The sequence below is a fragment of the Neospora caninum genome, chromosome IX (genome assembly GCF_000208865.1).
Source record: "Neospora caninum Liverpool complete genome, chromosome IX".
NCBI lineage: Eukaryota > Apicomplexa > Conoidasida > Eucoccidiorida > Sarcocystidae > Neospora > Neospora caninum.
In genome coordinates, this window is record NC_018390.1 from 1,766,720 (window position 1) to 1,788,880 (window position 22,161).

At 56.1% G+C, this 22,161-nt stretch overlaps 3 protein-coding genes across 3 annotated transcripts; 1 reads left to right on the forward strand and 2 right to left on the reverse strand.

The window, feature by feature from the left end:
* Positions 1-1,237: 1,237 nt before the first annotated feature.
* NCLIV_040600 (hypothetical protein) lies at positions 1,238-4,429 on the reverse strand (the record flags this gene model as incomplete). The annotated part of the gene is made up of 7 exons (XM_003880970.1): positions 1,238-1,318; positions 1,764-1,878; positions 2,162-2,293; positions 2,678-2,922; positions 3,215-3,366; positions 3,903-4,005; positions 4,223-4,429. The coding sequence occupies 7 exons, from the start codon at positions 4,427-4,429 to the stop codon at positions 1,238-1,240; spliced, it is 1,035 nt and encodes a 344-aa protein (XP_003881019.1).
* A 4,515-nt stretch (positions 4,430-8,944) lies between these two features.
* Positions 8,945-16,738, forward strand: NCLIV_040610 (virulent strain associated lipoprotein, related; the record flags this gene model as incomplete). Its single annotated transcript, XM_003880971.1, has 1 exon — positions 8,945-16,738. The coding sequence occupies one exon, from the start codon at positions 8,945-8,947 to the stop codon at positions 16,736-16,738; it is 7,794 nt and encodes a 2,597-aa protein (XP_003881020.1).
* Positions 16,739-17,904: 1,166 nt separating this feature from the next.
* NCLIV_040620 (conserved hypothetical protein) lies at positions 17,905-20,554 on the reverse strand (the record flags this gene model as incomplete). Its single annotated transcript, XM_003880972.1, has 3 exons — positions 17,905-18,150; positions 18,470-18,934; positions 19,403-20,554. The coding sequence occupies 3 exons, from the start codon at positions 20,552-20,554 to the stop codon at positions 17,905-17,907; spliced, it is 1,863 nt and encodes a 620-aa protein (XP_003881021.1).
* Positions 20,555-22,161: the final 1,607 nt, after the last annotated feature.

The window sequence follows — 22,161 nt, forward strand, 5'->3', positions numbered from 1 at the left end:
TCCCATGGTCTCTTGCTCAGAGGTCCGGAAATACCCCACTCGCTTTGTTCATCCGAACAGCCATATATCTAGAGCACGCATTCTGCACATTTCCATAACCATATATACACATATATATATATATATATATAAATGTATTTGTTTATATGCATCTATATACCTTGTGACATCTGTGTGTAGGTCGGCGAGTATGCTCGAGTTTGCTCCATCAGGTGTTCCCTCTTTTTCCTAAAAGGGCTGTATTGGTGTTCTGTAGGGAAGCGCACGATTTTTTCACAAAATAACTAGGTGTAAAGAGTTTTCCATAATTTTTGTCATCTATTTATAAACTATTACCGTTGATGTCCAAAATTGGCTGACAAGCCGAGGAGTCCGGCTTTCTCCAAGCGCGCGACTTCACTGGGCCCCGCCTCTCTTGCCCTTGCATTCAACGGGGTGAAAAGCGGCGGAACACAGCAAGCTCGCCGATGAGAAGACTGGCCCATATAGAGGCCGCCCCAGCGTGCGTGATTTCAAAGCGTTTGTGCTTTGCGTATGAGAAGAGCGAGACGAAAGCGCGATTCACTGGAGTTTTTTAACCAAGATGCTCCGGAACGGTTGGCGCATGCAGCCGGCATGCGAGTGTATCAATTCAATACACGTATTGTACCTATTTACAGTACGAAGTACGAAGATGATAGAGAAGTAATACGTGCACAGGATATGCAGTAGATGCGAGACGAATAACGTCTGTACCTAAGCATTACGTGTAGATGTGAAAAGTATATATGTACGAACGTGTGTGTGTGAAGCCTAGTCAAAGACATCCAGGGACAGGCAGTTTTACGAAGAGAAACTGAACAGAAAAAGGGGGGAGAAGAGAGACCTACGGAGAAGTCGGTACAGCGACGCCCAGATAGAAAACAGATCGACACAGGCACAGCGACAATACTACGCAGTGGACGGCGGCCCAAGACAGAAGAGAGGGAACAGGAGAGTCTGACAATTGGAGAAAAAGAGAGTGAGGATGCGGGGAATCCGCACCGAGACTCATAGATCAGTCGACAGATAAAGCGATATATACAATACCTTATATATTTTATATTATATATTTGCAGGCACTGTCGCATCTCTGTCGAGAGGCGGAAGAATGGAAACGGCCAAAAATGAGACGTTCTCGTCTTGGACCTCACGTGCACGATGGAGAGTGCCTCCTGACAGGAAAGAAGTTCTAGCAACAGAATGGTTCTTCCGAGGTTTAGTTTGGGGGGAAAAGGCCCAGAAGGAAATCTCGAACTTCCGCAGTTTCGTCGTTCTTCACCGAGCAGCTGCAAATCGCCTGAACCCACACAGGCCCAGACAAAACGGAGAACGTTTGCAGGAGCCGGGACAGTCCAGAGGCGATCGCTTTTCCGCGCGAGAAAGGCCCTCACGCAGGTGTGCATCGTGCGGCGCAGAACGTCGATAGAGAGACAGAGCTCCCGAGAACGAGACAAAGAAAATACGCAAGAGAGCATGCACCATCATAAGGCTAGAGGAGATGGCCATATGGAGGATCGCTCGACAAACGACAACTCGACCAACTCGACGTGTCTACGCCGAAATGCGCACGAAAACAAACATACACGTGAAGCGGACCAGGCAGACATAAAAACCGCGAGATCCCTGCACAACAAACTCCATCACCGAGCACACAAGGCGACAACAGATACAGATACAGATATAAAATCAGATACACATACACGGACAGTTGATTTGAAATGAAGACGGCGGGCCGATCTTACCACTGGACTCGGCACGTGAGAGAGAATTTTGAATGCGTCGCCCTCCACGCCGATGAAATTGGTCCCATCGTCCTCTCCCTCGAGCATCGCTGCGCGGGACGCCCGGCTCCGCTCGCTGTTTGAGACGCGAAAGACGACAGGGGGCGCCACGAATGAAAGCCACGGCGCAGGGGAAGAGCGAAAAAAAGGCAGGCAGCAAGGGAGAAGAACGAACAAGGGACGGAGGCGCAAAGAGGAGAAAAAGGCAGTGCAGTTGAGAGTTGAGAGTCGCGCGGGCGATGGCTGGCAAGACAGGCGCCGCCTTTGGGAGCCTCAGAAGATCCCTGCTCTTTTCCCCGAGGAGACCGACCAAAAAACCAGGCTCGTGGTGGATCGACACCTTTCTTTCTTCGGCTTACATTTCCCTCTCGATGTCTTCGACAACCGATTCCTGCGTCCGCGCATCCGGCAAATCTGTCTTGTTTACCACCAGCAGAAGAGGCGTTTGCCGCCGGTGAAGGCTCGGGTCGGCAAACAACTCGTACAGTTGCCTAGAGAGGAATGGACGTGAAACAAAAACGAAGCGACCGCCTGAGAGGTGTTCCAGAGAACGGAACCAAGGCAGAAAAAAACGAGGGACGCTGCAGAGGGCCCGCCGCAGAAACAGAGTCAGAAGAAGCACGCAGGGTGTGGAGCGCGGAGGCACGGAGAGGCGATGCGTCGCAGGGGCGAAAAGAGCCAGTGGAGCGGAAACAGGGAAGCGCCGATTGGAGTGGCCAGAGGCCTCGCAGGAACGCGAATCCTCAATCCGGTAGAAGGGAAGGAAGCGAGGTCAACAGAGACAGGGAAAGCCCCGAAAATAGGCGCTCTGTCTGGACAAACGGCGCTGTGTGGGCATCGCGAGAAACCACGGAGTCTGTGAGGCGTGGACTTACTCCGCGGCAACTTTCAGAGCCGCTTTGTCGGCGGCGTCGACGAAGAAAAGGAGAGCTGCGGCCTCGTCGATGAACGGCTTCGCGAGGCCTTGCAGCCGCGCATGTCCAGGGAAATCGACGAGGTCAATCTTTGCAGCCAACCGGTCCGCCTCGCTCCCCTCGCAGCCTTCGCGCGGACTCACGTGCCCTGCGGCGTCCTCGTCGGCGGCGCTGGTGGGGAAGACCGAGACCGTGTCGCTGTTTTCCTGCAGGCACCCCCCAGCGACACAGCCGCGCATGCGGTAGCGGCAGGAACAGGTGAAGGACAGCAACACCAAATGCGGGGCGAGACACCGCAAAGGACGACACCCAAGCAGACGTATGGGAACTCCTGTTTGACGCGTCCTGCAGCCTTCTCGTGCCAGGAAAGCGCGCGTCTCGGTTGGGAAGAAGCGATGGAAGTGTCTCCTGTGTTCACTCGCTTTTCGAAAAAGGTGGGCCCCAGCCAGAGGGAGTGGAAATGGGACTTTCTGTAGCGTTGCTGAGGGAATTTCTCACCTGCATCGACGGCACTGTTTCCGTGACTCGGCCGTTTCGAAGAAGCAGAAAGAGACTCGTTTTCCCACTCCCGCTGGGACCGAGGAGCACCACGCGCCGGCCGCCGCCGCGCCCGCGCTGGCCCCTGCCGCCGGATAGGAGCCCTCTGACGACTGCGCCGCGACAAGCAAAAGACATGCACAGAGCTGCGCTCGCTCAAGCACCAGGAAACCGTCCCCAGTCGGTCAAACACGAAATGCAGACGCCAGGCCGCCATGCCATTTGATCTTGACGCAACACACACACTTGCATGCAGAGATGAACATATCTATTTGTATAGGGGAACGCACGCTCGAGCCTACACATGCACGTGCGCCTAGCACAGGGAACTATCCTTGCAGAGAGCGAAATGCACACAAAATGGCACTGAAACATGCGGGCTACCGATATGTGCAAAGCGAGTCGACGGATACAGCGGCTCTGGGTCTAGCGGTTCACGCAGAGATCGAGGAGAATACGAGGCAAGGGCGAAAAATGCAGAGGAGTAATGCGCCTGCACTGGAAGCAATTCCACCTGAGCAACTTCGCCGCCTCCGTGTGGTCCATGCAAGTGCAGCGTGCGAGGCCTGTGTCTGTATCGATCGCTGCTTGGTGTGACTGCGGACCCAGGCCTCGCTGTCTCGCGTGTCTCCGCAAAGGAGGGACAAACCTTTCAAGCTCAGGAGGGCGAGGACGCAGTATGCGAAGAAGACGAGCGAGACGCACGCTTCGAAGGGAACCACGTCAGCTCGCAAATAGCGGTGGGCAGAGTGCTGAAAGGAAGCGAATGGAACGGAGAAGGCACGCGAGAGATGACGCAGCCACAGGCGACGAAAGCAGAGCCCAGACTGATCAAGCGATAGACAGGCACTTTGAGCATCCATAGGCAGTTCCGTGTGAAGCGCATGCCCGCGGGTGCCTGGAGGCCTTTCCTGGAAAGCGCAGAGAAGCGGGTCTGGAGACAGGTCAACACCCCGTCCGGAGGCTTACTCGCAGCTGTGCAGCAGGAGACGCAACGAGAGTCTGCCATCCGCTCTGTGCCCATGACGGAGACGCGACGGGGGGAGATGGCGCGGGTTCTGCCTGGGCATTTGAGCCGTTCGCCGACCGTTTTTTCATCTCCCTTTTTTGCGGACCGGTACTCATCTTCTGCGTTCCTGTCTTTCCGGACGGCTTCTCCGAAGACGATGCAGCCATGGGGAGGCGCTAGCGACGACGCGGAAGGAAAAGAGTGAGCGTTCTTTGGCACGCGACACACTCGGACAGCGGGTGAGCCGCAGGAGCCCCACGGGGCACTGGAAAGGAGACGAGGAGAAAGTCGCAACGGAAGGGAAAACACAGACTTGGTTCGCTAGGTCTGTTGCAGCTTCTTGTCAGAGATGTGCCCACACAGGAAGGCGAAAAACGGAAGGCCTAAGCAGAGACTGGCAACAGATCGATATTCACGCGCGCCACGAGAAACACAGCAGAGAGAGGCGAAGACATGGAGAACCCCTGGGACGAGATGAATATCGACGGAACGAAGAGAGGTCCAGTTGCAGGAGAGAAGGGGAAACGAGAAGTACCCGTTTGAAATATGTTTGAAGACGACAGGAAGAACGCGACTCTTGCGGAGAAAGTGACCGAGTTCCCAGTCGCGAGCAATCAAACAAACCGACAGGCGAGGCCCGACACAACCGGGAGGCAGGTCGTGTCTTGTCAGCAGTGTAACTTTTGGAAGAGACCCTGAAGTCGCAAAGAAATCCTTTTAATTTGACGGACCGCAAGTCGACACGGACAGATCGATAGAGACCCGCGAAAACTCGGCATTCACGCTGTGTCAAACGGTCCTGCGTAAGCATGCCTGTGAAGGACTGACGTGTGAAACTGTGTCTTGCGATTTTGCATACGAAAAGGGAGATTTTGAAAGAGAAGGATACGAGGCAAGCTGATGGAATTAGCTGCGCGGAGTTACAGATGACCGAGGGCTCTGGATTCGACAGGCGCATGCAGACAGGGACCAGAACAGGCTCGGCACGCTTTTCCGCTATGCGCTTCGCGTCTAAGGCAAAAACTTGTGAGTCTGTTCCCGAACTTACCGTTTTGTGGACGGACTCTGGAGCGGGCTGACAAAGACGAGGACTGACTCAAAGTAATGTATGCATGGAAACGCTCCTGTTTGGGGAAGGACGGAGGAGGGACCAAGAGAGCGAGAACGTCGACTTGTGTTTCGAGAAACCGTGAGGTCATGCTTGGAAGCGGCGGGCGGGTCCGCACACTTTGATGGCTGCGAAGTAAATGGATAAAAAAGAAGTGAGGAGTGAGGTTCGACAGTTCGGTCGCAAGCACGGAGGCGGACCAGTGGCTCAAATGCACTCCGGCATTCGGGAAATAGGACGAGGGAGGGCCGAGCGTGGAGCGTGAGACGCCGAGTTTTTCTCGGTGTGCCGTGTCGTGAACTAGCGACGTCGGCCGGGGAACGAAATAAAAACGGAAGTGAAGTACGTGGAAACCACATACATCAGGGGGAATGGAAAGGTCTAGAGGGGTATCGACTTCCTCTTTTCAATTCGTGGCCAAGCAGTTTTAGTCGTGCTACCTTCACGCGCGCAGGCACCCTTCCTTGCACATTCTGGGTAGAAACAATCCCAGCGATCTCCAGTTCGTAGAGCGGCAGATCGTCAAAGAGCGTTCAACAAAGGGGTGATGTGAATGAGTGACAAGGACAGCACTTTGGCGACTGCCGTGAAGGCATGTCTCTAGCGCAACAGCTCCATGCCTACCAGGCGAGATCGCCTCGCTGAGTCTACTCTACATCAGTAAGGAGCATTCCGGTGTTTCGTATCACGAGGAAAGAAGCGGGAGTGTTTCTGCCCGAGAAGCGCACACAGGGGTGAGGAGGAAAACGATCGCGGGACTGCACTGGTGCTCGAGATGTAGCGCGGCACGTTTTCCAGAAAGCGTGTCCCCGAGCGAAATGTGAGACCATCCACGAACGTTTCCCGTGATGACATCCTTTCTTTGTTAAGTTCCCTTTCTAGCCTGGCTCCACGCAGTTGCGCTCGGCGTTTACCGCCCCTCACCTATCTTTGTTTGCCGTCGATGGGTCTTTGATCTAATTTGAAATCGTTTCCCACCACACGCGCTCCAGTTGCGAGCCGCGTCTTGCCACAAATCATTCCGCAGTTTAAAATGGCTGAATGGAAACTTGGGCTACTGATTCATCCAACTGTCCATGTCGCGTGTATGTTCACAGCACAAAGTTCTTCTGCACCACATGTCCAAGCAAATGCGCAACTCGTAATGGTTGTGTAGCCGTTGTACCTTGGCTACCGAGAACTACCGCCCTCGTGCTGACAATCGTGATTCCCCTGAATGCACAGGGTGGACGGACCCATCTACGTTAAAGTAGAACGTCCGAATCCGTGAGTTTCCACTGCAAGAAAATGAAAAAAGAAAGTACGGGTCCATCAGCGCCCCATCGCCGTTCGCCAAGCCTTCGTGCTCGCTGAAAAAGCACAAAAAAAAGAACGGCCCTCCCATGGAAAGTCGGCCAGCGTGTAAACTCAGTGTGCTTTCCCGAGGTGGTCTCCTGTAGTGGTTTCCTTTAACAGACAAAACACGGCATTCCAACTTCCTACAACTACCGTGTCGAGCGCACTCGGTACAGAGTGCGCCTTGCGACATAGGTCTCCCACGAACACAACAACATTTCTCGCTGTTTTCGCTGCTTCATCCTCAAATGTTCAAAATTGATACTGGTACGGCTGTGCTGTGCAACGGTAGCTCATTACTCGAAGCTGCGGCGTGCCTCCTGGCATACTGGAACGCGAAGGGCAATGTTTCCTGCCTGGTACCGCTCTGTTCAAGGCTCCCACAGAAGAGCAGGCAACCTGCGGTTTTCCGCAGCAACCTCTAAACGCAGCAGGAATCAGCTGTTTCCACGTACACGAAAGATAGAGATGGTCCACGCATCGTCTGCGGAGAACGTTACCGCAAGTGACGGAAGTGTTGCTGCCCTACGAGCGACTCGGCACCCTGTATTATGGGAAACAAAAGTGCAACCGAGTAACCTAAAGCAAGGTGAAAGTAGCCCGTGTGGCCTTCCTCACGGCTCGTCCTCGATGTTAAACGCTAGCGATCTGCATCTTGAACAGCTGCGGGGGTCAATCACTTTGACGCTCGAACGAATCGTCCACGTGGAGCTGTTCATGTGGACGGATACGACCAGTGCGTTCTGAGTGCGTCAGAATAGACAAGCGAGCCCGTTTCCTCTGCTCGTGCACTCAGCAAAAGGAAAAACCTGTTGACCGAGACGGTATCTGGCTCCTGAGAGACCCAAGATATCTCTTTAGAGTCCTTCTGTCCTTGCCGTATGAGAGGTGGGAAGAGGCTCGGCATTCTGGTTTTCTGCCGCACATCCGCGCCACATCGCGTGGCTCTTCCCGTGCTGGTGTCTACAGGAACTCAACACGCATATTAATCAGCCTGGTCTTACTGCAAATGTATAGGCGTGTTCAACAGAAAAAGTTGTCACTGGACGTGGGGGCTTCCTTGAAAAGCACACTGTGAGCAACCGCGGCGTCGAGAAGCTCATATGCTCTCGGGTCTCCTCGCGGGAGCCTGGCTCCGCTATCTCCTCGGCTCTGAAACTTTTCCTAGGAGTTGCCGTCCATTCATCTATCGCTTCGATGGAGCAAGCGCCGATCGACAAGACGCAAAATAAATGTGCCTGATCGTCACACGGCCCGATCCCCCCACAGACGAAGCCGCGATATATCAGTTTGAGTCTAGCAGGAGACCCCTTACGGGGAGAGTGAAAATGAGAACAAGAAACGCCATGTGGCAGTGGCTGGGACGCGCACCACCGAGTAAGCACTCTCGTGACGCGTGGGCCAACCACAGCGGGCTGCTGGGAGAGAGGGGGCGTCAGCTTACAGTGTTTCAACGCTCCAACAAGTTGCTACTACTTCCGAAAAATGTTCACACAGTCCCTCTCAGAGAGACTGCTGAGCTATGCGTCCACCTGCATCCAGCTAAAAAGTGTCGTTTCGCTTTCTCTCGGAGATCTGTCTCCCGCTTGCTTGCTGCCGTGGCTGCTAGTGCGGGCTGCCGGCGTCGCGGACTCAAAAACGCGTTGAGTGGTGCTGTGGATGTGTAGAGAGCGAGCGTCAAATTCTTTCGTTCACGAAGCGCTTTCAAGGCCTTGCTGTTCCGTCGTGGTGTCGAGTGTGTTTTCTGTGGCGCGTATCACCCCCAATTTAGAGGCTGCCAAAACGACGTGGTACGCCAGCTTTTCGGACCAGCACGAAAGACCCCCGCTGGACTAGATATACGATAGGGGCGCAAGACTGGGCCACAGTTTCGAGCCGTACGACTTGCGCATATTGCCGTTTCAATATATCTAACCGTGCGGTAAACGTCCATTGTCAAATCTCAATTTCCTCAAAATTAAGGCAGACGGCGCTAGCTTCGCTGATTCTGCTTGACGCACAGTAGTGATCTGCTCGCGGAAGGTCAACCGAAAAGACTGCACAAGCAGTACTCGTCGAAACACCACAGAAAAATTCAGATTCTTGCCCCCGTTACGAGCCTTCTTTTGCCGGGGAACTTGCGACCTGTTTCTGAAAAAACAGTGGACAGCGCCTGGCGAAGGGTGTCGACGCAGCCGGCCTTTCGAGTGCCTGAATCTGCAGCCAGCTTTCTAGTCCGCGTCCTCCTAGCGGAAAGGCGATGAGTTTCCTCCCTCCTTCCGACCGCGCTGGCCTCCCGCCAGTGGAAAGGGGTGCGCAAGATCCGCTTCGGATCTCGCCCCAACGTGCGTCAGCAGGTGAAGTCCCGCGCGAAGCTCGCGACACATCTTCGCCGCCGTCTGTTCACCTCACGGCGTCCACGCAGATGGCCCCAGTTCACGGCAGCGCCATCCCGCGACTCGACCTTTCTCGAGCTGAAGCGATCCAAAGCCAGCGTGTGAACATTGCGGCTGGGACCACGTCCGTGAAACCGACCGGGTCTCAAGTCGGCGCTGGGGCGTCCGCCATGACCGGCTCCCTGGGGAACATGTATGTGTCGAACGCGGGCGTGCCTCCGACTGGGGCCACCATGTCGCCGTGGGGGTATCCCTACGGCATGTTTTCTTCCGTGGCAGTGCCGCCGAGGGGAGTGGTTGAGCACATGCTTGTTGAACCGAGCAATCGCACTTCAACACCGGTAGGCGAAAGAGTCGTGCAGCTGAGGGGTTTCCGTTCCGCTGCGAACAGTAGCCAGCGTACGACAACTTCCGTGACCCGACGCGCCGAAGAAGGCATTGAAATTCCCGTGAGCCTGGCTGCCGACGCGTTGATTGATTTGAGCACGACACGAAGTCAGAAAATCGCCGATGGCTGCCGGTGCTGTGCGGGGCCGCTCTCAGCTCTTTTTGGACAGCGCGGTCGCCAACCATTGCCCTCCGAACCGCGGAGCCGCGAGCCAGCGTCTCTCACGGTGTCTCCGTCTCAGTCTAGGACGGCGTTCCGATACGGCAGCTTCGCGGACCCTGTGAACACGTATCAAGAACGACTTGCCTCCGTCCCGCACCCTATGATGACGCACGTGCCGGTGAATGCCTTCCCCGTCGGCTCGGTGCCTAGCGTGGTGCTCGTGCCGGCAGCGGTCTTTGCAGGCAGGAACGGGGACCAGCAGGGGAAAAAATCGACCGACGTGGAACGCCCAGCTAAGGAGCAACGCCCCCGGGCCAGCCGCGAAGGTGAAGAGACGAGAGCCAGTCACAGAAAAGCCCCAGGAGTGGAGGAGAAAAAACTGCCTTCTGAACGTGCATGCGAGAAGCTGGAAGTCAGGGCAGGGGCTCAAGAGGAACTGGAGGGTCAGCTGACCGTCTCAGCTGAGGGGAAAGAGGAACTCGACTGGTCTTCAGTGGCCAAAGCTGGCGCGTCGGAAGCAGCCAACGAGCGTGCAGGAGAGCCTGCGGCACCCGCGAAACCAGAGACGGTGCAGTCTTGGGGAGCGCACTCTGTGGGGCGTGCGGCTCGCGAGGACTCGACTCTTGCAAACGCGTCTGTGGCCACTTGGTCCTTCCCCCCACGAGCGGGAAGTTCCACTTCAGGAGTGCCGTTTAACGCCGGGGATGCAGGAGTCGCTCGAGCCGTTGCTCACGCGCCCTCAGGCACGCGCGAGTGTTTGCCTGCTATCACTGACGCGGGTGTCCAAGCAGGTGCGCGTAACGTTGGCGGTGAAAGCGCCGGTCAGTGCAGCACCAGGTCCCTCGCCATTTGGCATCAACTGGAGGAGACCAAAGAGCAGTATCGTCGAGTCCAGGAGCAGTTTGTGAAGGAAAACGAAAGTCTGAAAGATGAGAACTTGCGTCTTCAGGAAGCGGTCGTCTCCATGCAGAGCCGAGTAAAGCACATCATTGACTTACTTCACTCCTTGACGAAGAATGTGGGCCAAAAGGAAGCGACTGACGCAGCCAACGAGGAGCTTGCGGAGGCGTGCATTGGCTTGGTGACGCAACTGGTCAACGAAGGTGAAGCCGGTTTGAAGGCCGGGGGGTCGGAAGGGGAAGCTGCGCGGCCAGAGACCCTGGCGGAGGCCGAAGCGCCGGTCCAGCTTGGCCCCCTTGGCGGCTTCGCGAGTTTTACCGAAGAGCAATTGCAGCAGCTTCTGAGCCTTCAGCGGCAAGGGAGCGGCAAGGAGCGCACAGAACAAACGAACGCCAAAGAGGCCCAATCGGGAGGCGGCGGCTCGGGTTCTTCGGGCGTCGATGCGCGGGCACCTCAGGATCCTGTGTCGAAAGGCGTGGTCTCAGCTGCGTCTTCAAGCAAGGCAGCTGCGCCAGGTGCTCAGCGGCGGCCACCACTGGGTTTCGGCTCCGCGTCCCCGAGGCCTCTCTCCATCGTGGAAAAAAACTCCGGCGAGCCGGCGACTCGTCAGAAGCCTCAGCGCCCAGACGCCACGCCGAACGCCAGCCGTGAGGTACAACCCGATGGAGCCGCGAAACCAGGAAGCGGGGATGCCTCTCTTGAGAAACACCTGGTTCGACCGCCGCTGGAAACCGCGACTTCCGCCTCAACCAGCCCAGCCAACCCAACCAGCGATGCGCAGGCTGCGCCTGAGGAGGGTGCGCGTGGACACATCGTCGCTCCACATGGCACGCTGCAGACGGAGGAACCTCAGGCTGATCCCGAAGCGAAAAACGCTCTTAAGGCCCCTGAGGAACAGGCTGCCGCACCCCCTCCATCGATGTCGACGGATGCACCGAAAACTCCGGCGGCAAAAGTAGCGGCTGAGCCGAAGGTGCCCACGCCCAAGCCTGTCTCGGGAGGCGAGAACCCGGCTGTGGCCGATGCTGAGAGGGACGTGGAAGAGCCGGCTGAAGGAAAACGTGCTGCACAAAGCGCTGAATCTGGAGAGCCCCAGAGAGAAGCGTCTTTGGCCTCAACAGAAAACAAGCAGCCTGCGACCGCGAAGGCCCCGGTAACGACTGGCCCTGCCGCAAAGGCACTGGTTCCAAAGATGGGGTTGCTGGCGAAACCAGCTGCTGAGAAAAAGGCCCCAGCTCCGAAGACTCCGACAATGGACAGTAGCCACAACGAAAAAACAAGTGCAACTGTCGAGGAGAAGAAGGATGAAAAAACACCGGGAGCGGTCACCGCAGTAGACGCCGAGCTCGCCCCACAGCGGAGTGTGTCCAGCGGCTTAGCAGGGTTTTTCTACAACATTTTCGGAGCGCCAGCAGCGGAAACGAGCGCCGAAGCCGTTGAAAAGGCGGCAGAGGACACTGAAAAGAAGATGGCTGACTCGGAAGACAAACATGTGCCATCACCCGCAGCGGCTCCGCTGGTGCCGAAGGAGGCGGCTTCCAAGGTTGTCCCCGTAGCGAAGGAGGCCCCAAAGGCTCCGGTGGTGCCGAAGGATGCGCCAAAGGCTGCGCCCGAAGCGGCGGACGCGCCGAAGGCTGCGGAGACACCTGATGCACCTAAGGCTGCTGAGACGACGGATGCGCCGAAGGCAGAACCAGGAGCGAAGGCCGCTCCTAAGCTTGCCCCACTACCGAAGAATGTCGTGAAGGCTCCGCTGGTGCCGAAGGCTGAGGCGGTAGCGAAGGCTGTTCCTGAGGAGGCTGCCGCGAAGGAGGCGGATGCCAAGGTTGTCCCCGGAGCGAAGGAGGCGCCGAAGGCTCCGCTGGTGCCGAAGCATGCGCCAACGGCTCCGCTGGTGCCGAAGGAAGCGGCTGCTAAGGTTGCCCCCGTAGCGAAGGAGGCTCCAAAGGCTCCGCTGGCGCCGAAGGATGCGCCAAAGGCTGCGCCCGAAGCGACGGACGCGCCGAAGGCAGAACCAGGAGCGAAGGCCGCTCCTAAGCTTGCCCCACTACCGAAGAATGTCGTGAAGGCTCCGCTGGTGCCGAAGGCTGAGGCGGTAGCGAAGGCTGTTCCTGAGGAGGCTGCCGCGAAGGAGGCGGATGCCAAGGTTGTCCCCGGAGCGAAGGAGGCCCCAAAGGCTGTGCCAGTAGCAAAGGAGGCCCTGAAGACTCCGCCAGTAGCAAAGGAGGCCCCGAAGGCTCCGCTAGTAGGGCAGGAGCCCCCAAAGGCTCCGCTGGTGCCGAAGGATGCACTAACGGCTCCGCTGGTGCCGAAGGCTGAGGCAGTAGCGAAGGCTGTTCCTGAGGAGGCTGCCGCGAAGGAGGCGGCTGCCAAGGTGGTCCCCGTAGCGAAGGAGGCCCCAAAGGCCGTGCCAGTAGTAAAGGAGGCGCCGAAGACTCCGCTGGTGCCGAAGGATGCGCCAAAGACTGCGCCCGCAGCGACGGACGCGCCGAAGGCAGAACCAGGAGCGAAGGTAGCTCCTAAGCTTGCCCCACTACCGAAGAATGTCGCGAAGGCTCCGCTGGTGCCGAAGGATGAGGCGGTAGCGAAGGCTGTTCCTGAGGAGGCTGCCGCGAAGGAGGCGGATGCCAAGGTTGTCCCCGGAGCGAAGGAGGCCCCAAAGGCTGTGGCAGTAGCAAAGGAGGCCCCGAAGACTCCGCCAGTAGCGAAGGAGGCCCCAAAGGCTCCGCTGGTGCCGAAGGCTGAGGCGGTAGAGAAGGCTGTTCCTGAGGACGCTGCCGCGAAGGAGGCGGATGCCAAGGTTGTCCCCGTAGCGAAGGAGGCCCCAAAGGCTCCTCCAGTAGCCAAGGAGGCCCCGAAGGCTCCGCTAGTAGGGAAGGAGCCCCCAAAGGCTCCGCTGGTGCCGAAGGATGCACTAAAGGCTCCGCTGGTGCCGAAGGCTGAGGCAGTAGCGAAGGCTGTTCCTGAGGAGGCTGCCGCGAAGGACGCGGATGCCAAGGTTGTCCCCGGAGCGAAGGATGCCCCGAAGGCTGTGCCAGTAGCAAAGGAGGCCCCAAAGGCTGTGGCAGTAGCAAAGGAGGCCCCGAAGACTCCGCCAGTAGCGAAGGAGGCCCCAAAGGCTCCGCTGGTGCCGAAGGCTGAGACGGTAGCGAAGGCTGTTCCTGAGGAGGCTGCCGCGAAGGAGGCCGACGCCAAGGTTGCCCCCGTAGCGGAGGAGGCCCCAAAGGCTCCGCTGGTGCCGAAGGAGGCGGCTGCCAAGGTTGCCCCCGTAGCGAAGGAGGCCCCAAAGGCTCCGCTGGTGCCGAAGGAGGCGCCGAAGGCTCCGCTGGTGCCGAAGGAGGCGCCGAAGGCTCCGCTGGTGCCGAAGGAGGCGCCAAAGGCTCCGCTGGTGCCGAAGGATGCTCCAAAGGCTCCGACAATGGACAGTAGCCACAACGCAAAAACAAGTGCGGCTGTCGAGGAGAAGAAGGATGAAAAAACACCGGGAGCGGTCACCGCAGTAGACGCCGAGCTCGCCCCACAGCGGAGTGTGTCCAGCGGCTTAGCAGGGTTTTTCTACAACATTTTCGGAGCGCCAGCAGCGGAAACGAGCGCCGAAGCCGTTGAAAAGGCGGCAGAGGACACTGAAAAGAAGATGGCTGACTCGGAAGACAAACATGTGCCATCACCCGCAGCGGCTCCGCTGGTGCCGAAGGAGGCGGCTTCCAAGCTTGTCCCCGTAGCGAAGGAGGCCCCAAAGGCTCCGGTGGTGCCGAAGGATGCGCCAAAGGCTGCGCCCGAAGCGGCGGACGCGCCGAAGGCTGCGGAGACACCTGATGCACCTAAGGCTGCTGAGACGACGGATGCGCCGAAGGCAGAACCAGGAGCGAATGCCGCTCCTAAGCTTGCCCCACTACCGAAGAATGTCGTGAAGGCTCCGCTGGCGCCGAAGGCTGAGGCGGTAGCGAAGGCTGTTCCTGAGGAGGCTGCCGCGAAGGAGGCGGATGCCAAGGTTGTCCCCGGAGCGAAGGAGGCCCCAAAGGCTGTGGCAGTAGCAAAGGAGGCCCCGAAGTCTCCGCCAGTAGCGAAGGAGGCCCCAAAGGCTCCGATAGTGCCGAAGGAGGCGCCGAAGGCTCCGCTGGAGCCGACGGAGGCGCCAAAGGCTCCGCTGGTGCCGAAGGAGGCGGCTGCCAAGGTTGCCCCCGTAGCGAAGGAGGCCCCAAAGGCTCCGCTGGCGCCGAAGGATGCGCCAAAGGCTGCGCCCGAAGCGGCGGACGCGCCGAAGGCTGCGGAGACACCTGATGCACCTAAGGCTGCTGAGACGACGGATGCGCCGAAGGCAGAACCAGGAGCGAAGGCCGCTCCTAAGCTTGCCCCACTACCGAAGAATGTCGTGAAGGCTCCGCTGGTGCCGAAGGCTGAGGCGGTAGCGAAGGCTGTTCCTGAGGAGGCTGCCGCGAAGGAGGCGGATGCCAAGGTTGTCCCCGGAGCGAAGGAGGCCCCAAAGGCTGTGGCAGTAGCAAAGGAGGCCCCGAAGACTCCGCCAGTAGCGAAGGAGGCCCCAAAGGCTCCGATAGTGCCGAAGGAGGCGCCGAAGGCTCCGCTGGTGCCGAAGGAGGCGGCTGTCAAGGTTGCCCCCGTACCGAAGGACGCCCCAAAGGCTCCGCTGGTGCCGAAGGAGGCGCCAAAGGCTCCGCTGGTGCCGAAGGATGCTCCGAAGGCTCCGACAATGGACAGTAGCCACAACGCAAAAACAAGTGCGACTGTCGAGGAGAAGAAGGATGAAAAAACACCGGGAGCGGTCACCGCAGTAGACGCCGAGCTCGCCCCACAGCGGAGTGTGTCCAGCGGCTTAGCAGGGTTTTTCTACAACATTTTCGGAGCGCCAGCAGCGGAAACGAGCGCCGAAGCCGTTGAAAAGGCGGCAGAGGACACTGAAAAGAAGATGGCTGACTCGGAAGACAAACATGTGCCATCACCCGCAGCGGCTCCGCTGGTGCCGAAGGAGGCGGCTTCCAAGCTTGTCCCCGTAGCGAAGGAGGCCCCAAAGGCTCCGGTGGTGCCGAAGGATGCGCCAAAGGCTGCGCCCGAAGCGGCGGACGCGCCGAAGGCTGCGGAGACACCTGATGCACCTAAGGCTGCTGAGACGACGGATGCGCCGAAGGCAGAACCAGGAGCGAAGGCCGCTCCTAAGCTTGCCCCACTACCGAAGAATGTCGTGAAGGCTCCGCTGGTGCCGAAGGATGCGCCAAAGGCTGCGCCGGAAGCGACGGACGCGCCGAAGGCAGAACCAGTAGCGAAGGTCGCTCCTAAGCTTGGTCCAGTGCCGAAGGATGCTCCAAAGGCTCCGCTGGTGCCGAAGGCTGAGGCAGTAGCGAAGGCTTCGCAGGTGCCCGTGGGCGTGCCAGAGAAGACGGCGGCCTCCGCGGAAGTGCCTGGGGCGGCTGATGCTTCCAAGGGGACACCGATAGTGAAGGATGTCCTCGGTGGGGAATGGAAATCGGAGAGCAGCGCAAATGCTGCGCCGAACGCAACTGCTGCAGAGGAGGCGGGATCGGCAAAGGAGATGCCGAAGGCACTGGTGGCTAAGAAGTCGCTTGAAAACATGTCGCCTGCCAAAGCTGGATCCGACACGAAAGTAGTCGGTGACACGGCTCAAGAGCGGCTACATAAGGACTCACCGAATGCGGGGCTGACGAAGTTGCCTTCGAAAGAGGTAGTGAAGAAGTTGCCTTCGAAAGAGGTAGTGAAGAAGTTGCCTTCGAAAGAGGTAGTGAAGAAGTTGCCTCCGAAAGAGGTAGTGAAGAAGTTGCCTCCGAAAGAGGTAGTGAAGAAGTTGCCGTCGAAGGAAGGAGTGAACAAGTTGCCTTCGAAAGAGAGTGTGAAGAAGCTGGCATCGAAGGAGGGGCTGAAGAAGTTGCCTTCGAAAGAGAGTGTGAAGAAGCTGGCATCGAAGGAGGGGCTGAAGAAGTTGCCTTCGAAAGAGAGTGTGAAGAAGCTGGCATCGAAGGAGGGGCTGAAGAAGTTGCCTTCGAAAGAGAGTGTGAAGAAGCTGACATCGAAAGAGGGACTCAAGGCGCAGGCATCGAAAGAGGGACTGAAGAGGCAAGAGTCGAAAGAGGGCCTAAAAAAGCAGGCTTCGAAGGACGAGTTGAGGAAAGAATCTTCGAAAGAGGGCGTGGCTGTGCTGCAATCGTCGAAGTCTCTGAAGACCATGTCCTCGAAGTGACCCCTGGGAATGAAGAAGTCACTTGAGAACAATTAAATAACGACAGATTTGGGAAGACGTCGAAGCTAATGAGCAAGAGAAGAATACTGCTGGATTCGGGTCCATACGCCCAACATAATGGTCTCCTCGAGGTCTAGAAGCTTTTGGTCCAAAGGCGAAACAATTCTCGAGTTTCCACTTATCAGAGTGTCGCTTCTGAATTTCCCTGTACCCCAGGCGGCATCTCCGGTTTTACACTGCGGCAGGCTACAGTACGTAGTGAGCAATGCAAATCAGCTGAGATTAAAAATGACGTGGGTATGAACTTGCGCGAGGGAACTCGCAGGTCATGACTGACCTGTCCTCGTGCGGTAGCACCCTGGAGACTTTACATCTGTATAATCAGCTGTGGATTAATTGCTAAGTTTTGTGTTGGCTGTTGCCTCCCCAAAAAAGGGGCGTCGTGTTTTCTTCCAGGAACGACCTCAGAGTCCGTTCTGCCATGATTGGTGTGTCTGTGTAGAGTGGCCATTCGAAACTCTTGGTAACTCTTCTATGTGCGGCATGCCCGTCACATTAGGCTGTTGTAAATTTTTCCGTATGTCGCTTCTATTTCTCTCCGTGAAGGTTTGTTCGTTGCTTTGCCTGTTGGAGAGCAGATCACGAAAGTGCCTGCTGCCGCCACTCAGGAGAGTGATGGTTGAACAGACTTGCTTAGCATTCGTTCTGTTTTCGGATTTGCCACTAAAAGAATAATCGTTTTGTCTCGTTTTGTGGTCACAACTAGCGTTGCGCATGTGTGTGTGTGTGGCATATTCACGTTCCTCCCTCTATGGTGCAGGTGTTCTCTATCGCCGGGTCTTAGCCTTTTTCAGCCAGCGGAAATTGGGTCGTGGTAACTCCCGTATAAATGCCGTCGCATTGCTCGGGCAAATCACCGTAGTCGCAGTGTACTAGGCCTTGTCACTGATACGGCCACCAATGCATGCGTTAACAGGAACTGAATTGTAAAAACGACAAATCATGCGCATGTCTCCCATTCAAAAATGACTATTCGATCCCTCAGAGGGTGAGGGCCGAACACCGTTCGCCACAATACGGGGGTCGATTGCCACCGACAGTAATGGGTGGCCACGCGCCGTCAAGCCGGAGCGAACTTCAGCTTGTCGCGGGTACACAGGGGGGAACTACCTGTTCTCTTGCTTTGTTTCATCGGCTGTAGAGGCGTATTCTTGGCACTCTTCTCTGTACTGAAGCGAGTAACATGGATAGCTGACATTCTCCTCGAACTCACTGAAACATGTTCGGTTGGCTGCCGTTGTTGATGGATTGCACTCGATAGCGGGTACAATCTGAGTGCACTTCCCATCCACTTCTTCTTCGATTGTCTCGGTGCATTTCCCTCGTTCCCAGTGTTGCACTGTGAGGCACTTCTGCAGCAGATGAGAAGCCGACAGGGCAGAATTCGTCTCGGTATTAGTCATACGGGAAAGAGGAACCAATGACGCTGCTCCCTGATAACGCACCAGTTCAACAGAGCCCAGTTGTCACGCAAGTGAGCGGAACTTAGACGAACGGACAGAACGTCGAATACCACGCAGATTCGAGGCAGCTGCCAGGTACGATATGTATCCCAGCCAACATGTCTCCTCACGTAGATTTTAACACGAATTTTCCTAAAAAAGCCCTTCAATAAGATTACATGCCTACGCAACGCCCAGCAGACAGGCGTTATTCTTGTAGCTCGCTTACCTCTTCAAACTGCACCAGCGGGCACGCATATTGTTCCTTGACCGTCTCCTCTTCGATGCATGTTCCCTCTACAACTTTCTCGACAACTTCGCAAGTCTCTTGGAGTTCGTCTCTCGTACATGGTTGGTCCACAGTTTTCATCACTGAGGATACACACGTCGTCGGAACCGTGTCAAAAATTTCCGTGCACTTTTCCGCTGAGACTGGCTTGTCGCAATCGTATAGCTCTTTACGGGTATCGACTCGGCGCACTCCCGTCCTCTTGGCTTTCTTTGCAGTGTCCTCGCATTCCTCCACCTCAGCGACTTCCTCACATGCGTAGTCTTCGTCTCGAGCGACTTGACGCGTGCAGGTTTCAGGGATCGTCTCTTCAGCCATCATGCATTTTTCAACAACAACCTGTTCCGAACAGGGGAAAAACGCTTCGTACGGAACGTCCCGTTCACAGCTCGATGCGACCACGACCTGAGCAAACACATTAGCAGATTGGAAAGCTGAATTATATTTCCATGCAACACCTGAAGCGCCCGCGTTCGTTCGACAGGTGCACTGCTGCAGTTTTCGGGAGTACAGTTCTACGCATTCTACGTCTTCTTACACCAGTGGTTAGTCATAGGCCAAACTCTCATGCGCTGACTTCACACATCACCAGAAAAAGGATCGGAAAAAGGCTAAAAGTGGCGCTGAGGTAGTGCACCCAAGCAGCGTCCAGGTACGCCCATAGAGACGGGCAGCCTGTTTTCAGGGGACACCATCCCCACCCGAAATTTTGCCTTCGCTCATTTTCGTCATCGCCAGACCACCTCATGAGACACTCAGACATGAACACCACGGTGAGAACGAAAGAGACGCTTTTCGGAAGCTCTTTACCCAGTTTCCCGCCGAACAAAGCATCATTACAGTTACGAAACACGCGAACAGATTACGACGTACGGGGATATTCTTTTCACAAGAATAAGTCTCCACGGCGGTTTCCGATACTGATTCTTTGCAGTTTTTGTCGTTTTGACCACGACAGATCTGCGGCTTCTCTTCTTTCTTCGTTGCCAAACGCGTGCAGTTGCTTTGCCTTCGTTCTACCACCACGTTTTGGCACGGGTACGACTCAGTCTTGATTCTGGTTTGTGTACACGTTTTGGCTCGATCCTCTGTCACTAGCTCACATTTGGGCCTGAGAACTTTTTTCGGGCATGGATACGTCTCCTCTACCATCACACGCTTTGAACATGTTTTCTTCAGCAGCTTCTTCACTACCCTGCAATGTCGTTGTGTCTCGGTTGCCTCATATTCGTACGTGATAGGCACATCGATTTCGCGGGTGCAGGTAGCGGCTTCGACTCGGAACTGAACATCACATTCCAATCGGCTCTGAACTTTTTCACAGGGATAAGGAACTTCTTCGGCCATGTTTCGTGGACAGGTGTCCTGAACTTGAACTGTCTTAGTACGACAATCATATTCTTTCACTTTCCTCGGGCAAGGCCGCCTGGAGAATTTAGAGATCTCCCGTGTGCAGATCGATGGAACTGTCCGAGGAACTTTGTAACAGATTGTCTTGGAAGTCATTGTCGGGCACTCAAACTCGATTTCCCTTGTCGCCAGTTTCTTGCAATCAACAACCACCTGTCGCTCTACTTCGACGCAGACTTCTGGGAAGAAATCGGACGGGCATGAGTAGGACTTCTGTTTCACAACCTTTCTCGCACACATATGCTCCTCTGTGAACGGAACTTGTGAGCAGGTGCGCCGCAACTCAGGGACTAGCTTGCTTTTCTCGTTGGGAGTATCGAGCACAGGTTTCTGTTCCACCGGCAATGGAGGATGTTGTGCCTTTGCACCATTCCCTTTCTTCTTGTCATGCTTCAAAAAAGGTTCCGTTAGGGTACTCTGCGCGCGATCCACACGTGGGATGGGGTTGTAATCTGTAGCGCTACCCTCGTTGAGGCCAAGCGCATGGCCCCGCCAGCGACCAGTGTCTGGGTAATCAAGGATCCCTGATGGCCACGGCCCGGCCTCCGCAGTAGGCCATAGCCTACAAAATGTTGCAGTTATAAGCAGACAGTTGACAATGCGATGTTGCCCCATTGGCACGCGAATTGAATAAAAACATTGTATCAGGCGTGGCCTGGCTGTTTTCGAATCACAGATATATACACAACGTGTCACTGGGTAATGAAAAAAGAGTAGCAGAACCACTCGCGAACTAGCATCTTCAGACATAAATTTGTGAGGCACAAATCACAACAAGGTGTCTTCGGATCCAGTTGTGTATCTCGGCGCGTACCTGGTCTCCGATGCCAAACAAACTAAAGATGTAAACAAAGGCTGATCTCCCATGATATGAACGACGAGGAAGAGCCCACCAAAGTAGAGACGAATTAATTACACAAAGGTTGAGAAGAGGATTCGATTGCGGTTTGCAGTCGACATCTCGAGAGAAGCAATGACCCTCGAGCACAGTCGTCAGCACCGAGGGGCTTTGGGATGTAGAGGTCGTCCCCGGTCGTTTGACGGGTTTGCTATCGACTCTGCCACTGACCGGACATTTACAGAACGAATGATTGACTAGAATAGCCCATCTCAGACCTTGACTGTCGAGTGGACTTCATGATTTCGCAAGGCCATCATCTTCGGAAAAGAGAGTAGTTCGCTTTATTCGCTCCAGCTGACTCATGGTATTGCCAATTCCACACATAAATAGCGATTCACTCTGCGAGTGGCGAGGACCTCCGATCTAAAAGCAAACTTGTGACCAATGAAACAGGAAATGGTGACATTTTTCTGAACCACAGCGGGGTGAGGCCGTCCCTGCGACAGGAATTGCTACTCCAGATAATATTAAACTGCTATTTGACGAGGCGGCCGCCTCAGTCGCTTGCGCAAAACGAGGAATGGGCTTTCCAATAGTCAGAAACCCGACAGTTGAGGGCGGCGAGAGGCGGAGCTGACTTCTGGAGCTTGGCGAAGAGAAAAGACTTTAAAAGCACTCATTGACACAACGCGGTGCCGTACAACGATCTGAAGAAGACCCCTAACGACGCGTGTTCGCTGGAAAGAGCCATAAAATGTATTGTAGACATCGGAGCGGGGGAAGTGCATGCTTCTGAAACGGGCAATCCAGTGTGGTGGGACCAGTTTTACCTGTTTGCAAATGCGGTGGGTGATGCAGCGTACGCAGGCATGAGAAAGCTCCTGGGAGCCGTTGTTTGCGGGCACTGTGGTTTTCACAGCCTGTTTCTTGGTAAGTCCCAGAGCCCACAGGAGAGTCCTTCCTTCTGGTGAACCACTCGCTTGTGTTGTGTCATTAGCGCGAAGCGTACGCTCCCTCTAGACTATACAGAAGCTCCAGGGATCTGGTGGCCAGGTGCGCCAGTTTTATGCGTGGGCACATGACTGCACACACTGCATTTTCCGAGAGATTCCCCAGCCACTCGTACGAGACAGAGGCATGACAACTGGAGCTCTGCTGCGTTGCTCGGTTCTACGGAGACCGACACGTGTCCATCTTTACAGCAAGTGCTGGGCGTTGACTAAAGGCGGCGTACGGAGTGCTTCTTTGAGAGATATTTTCTCAAACAGAATATGCTCACGCCAGCCTTGTTTCGAATGTAGCTTTCTGGTTCACAGAACCAAAATCCATCCCTCTGTTCCGCCTTCTCCAGTCAAACAAGCACCAGTCCAAGCGAGTATGC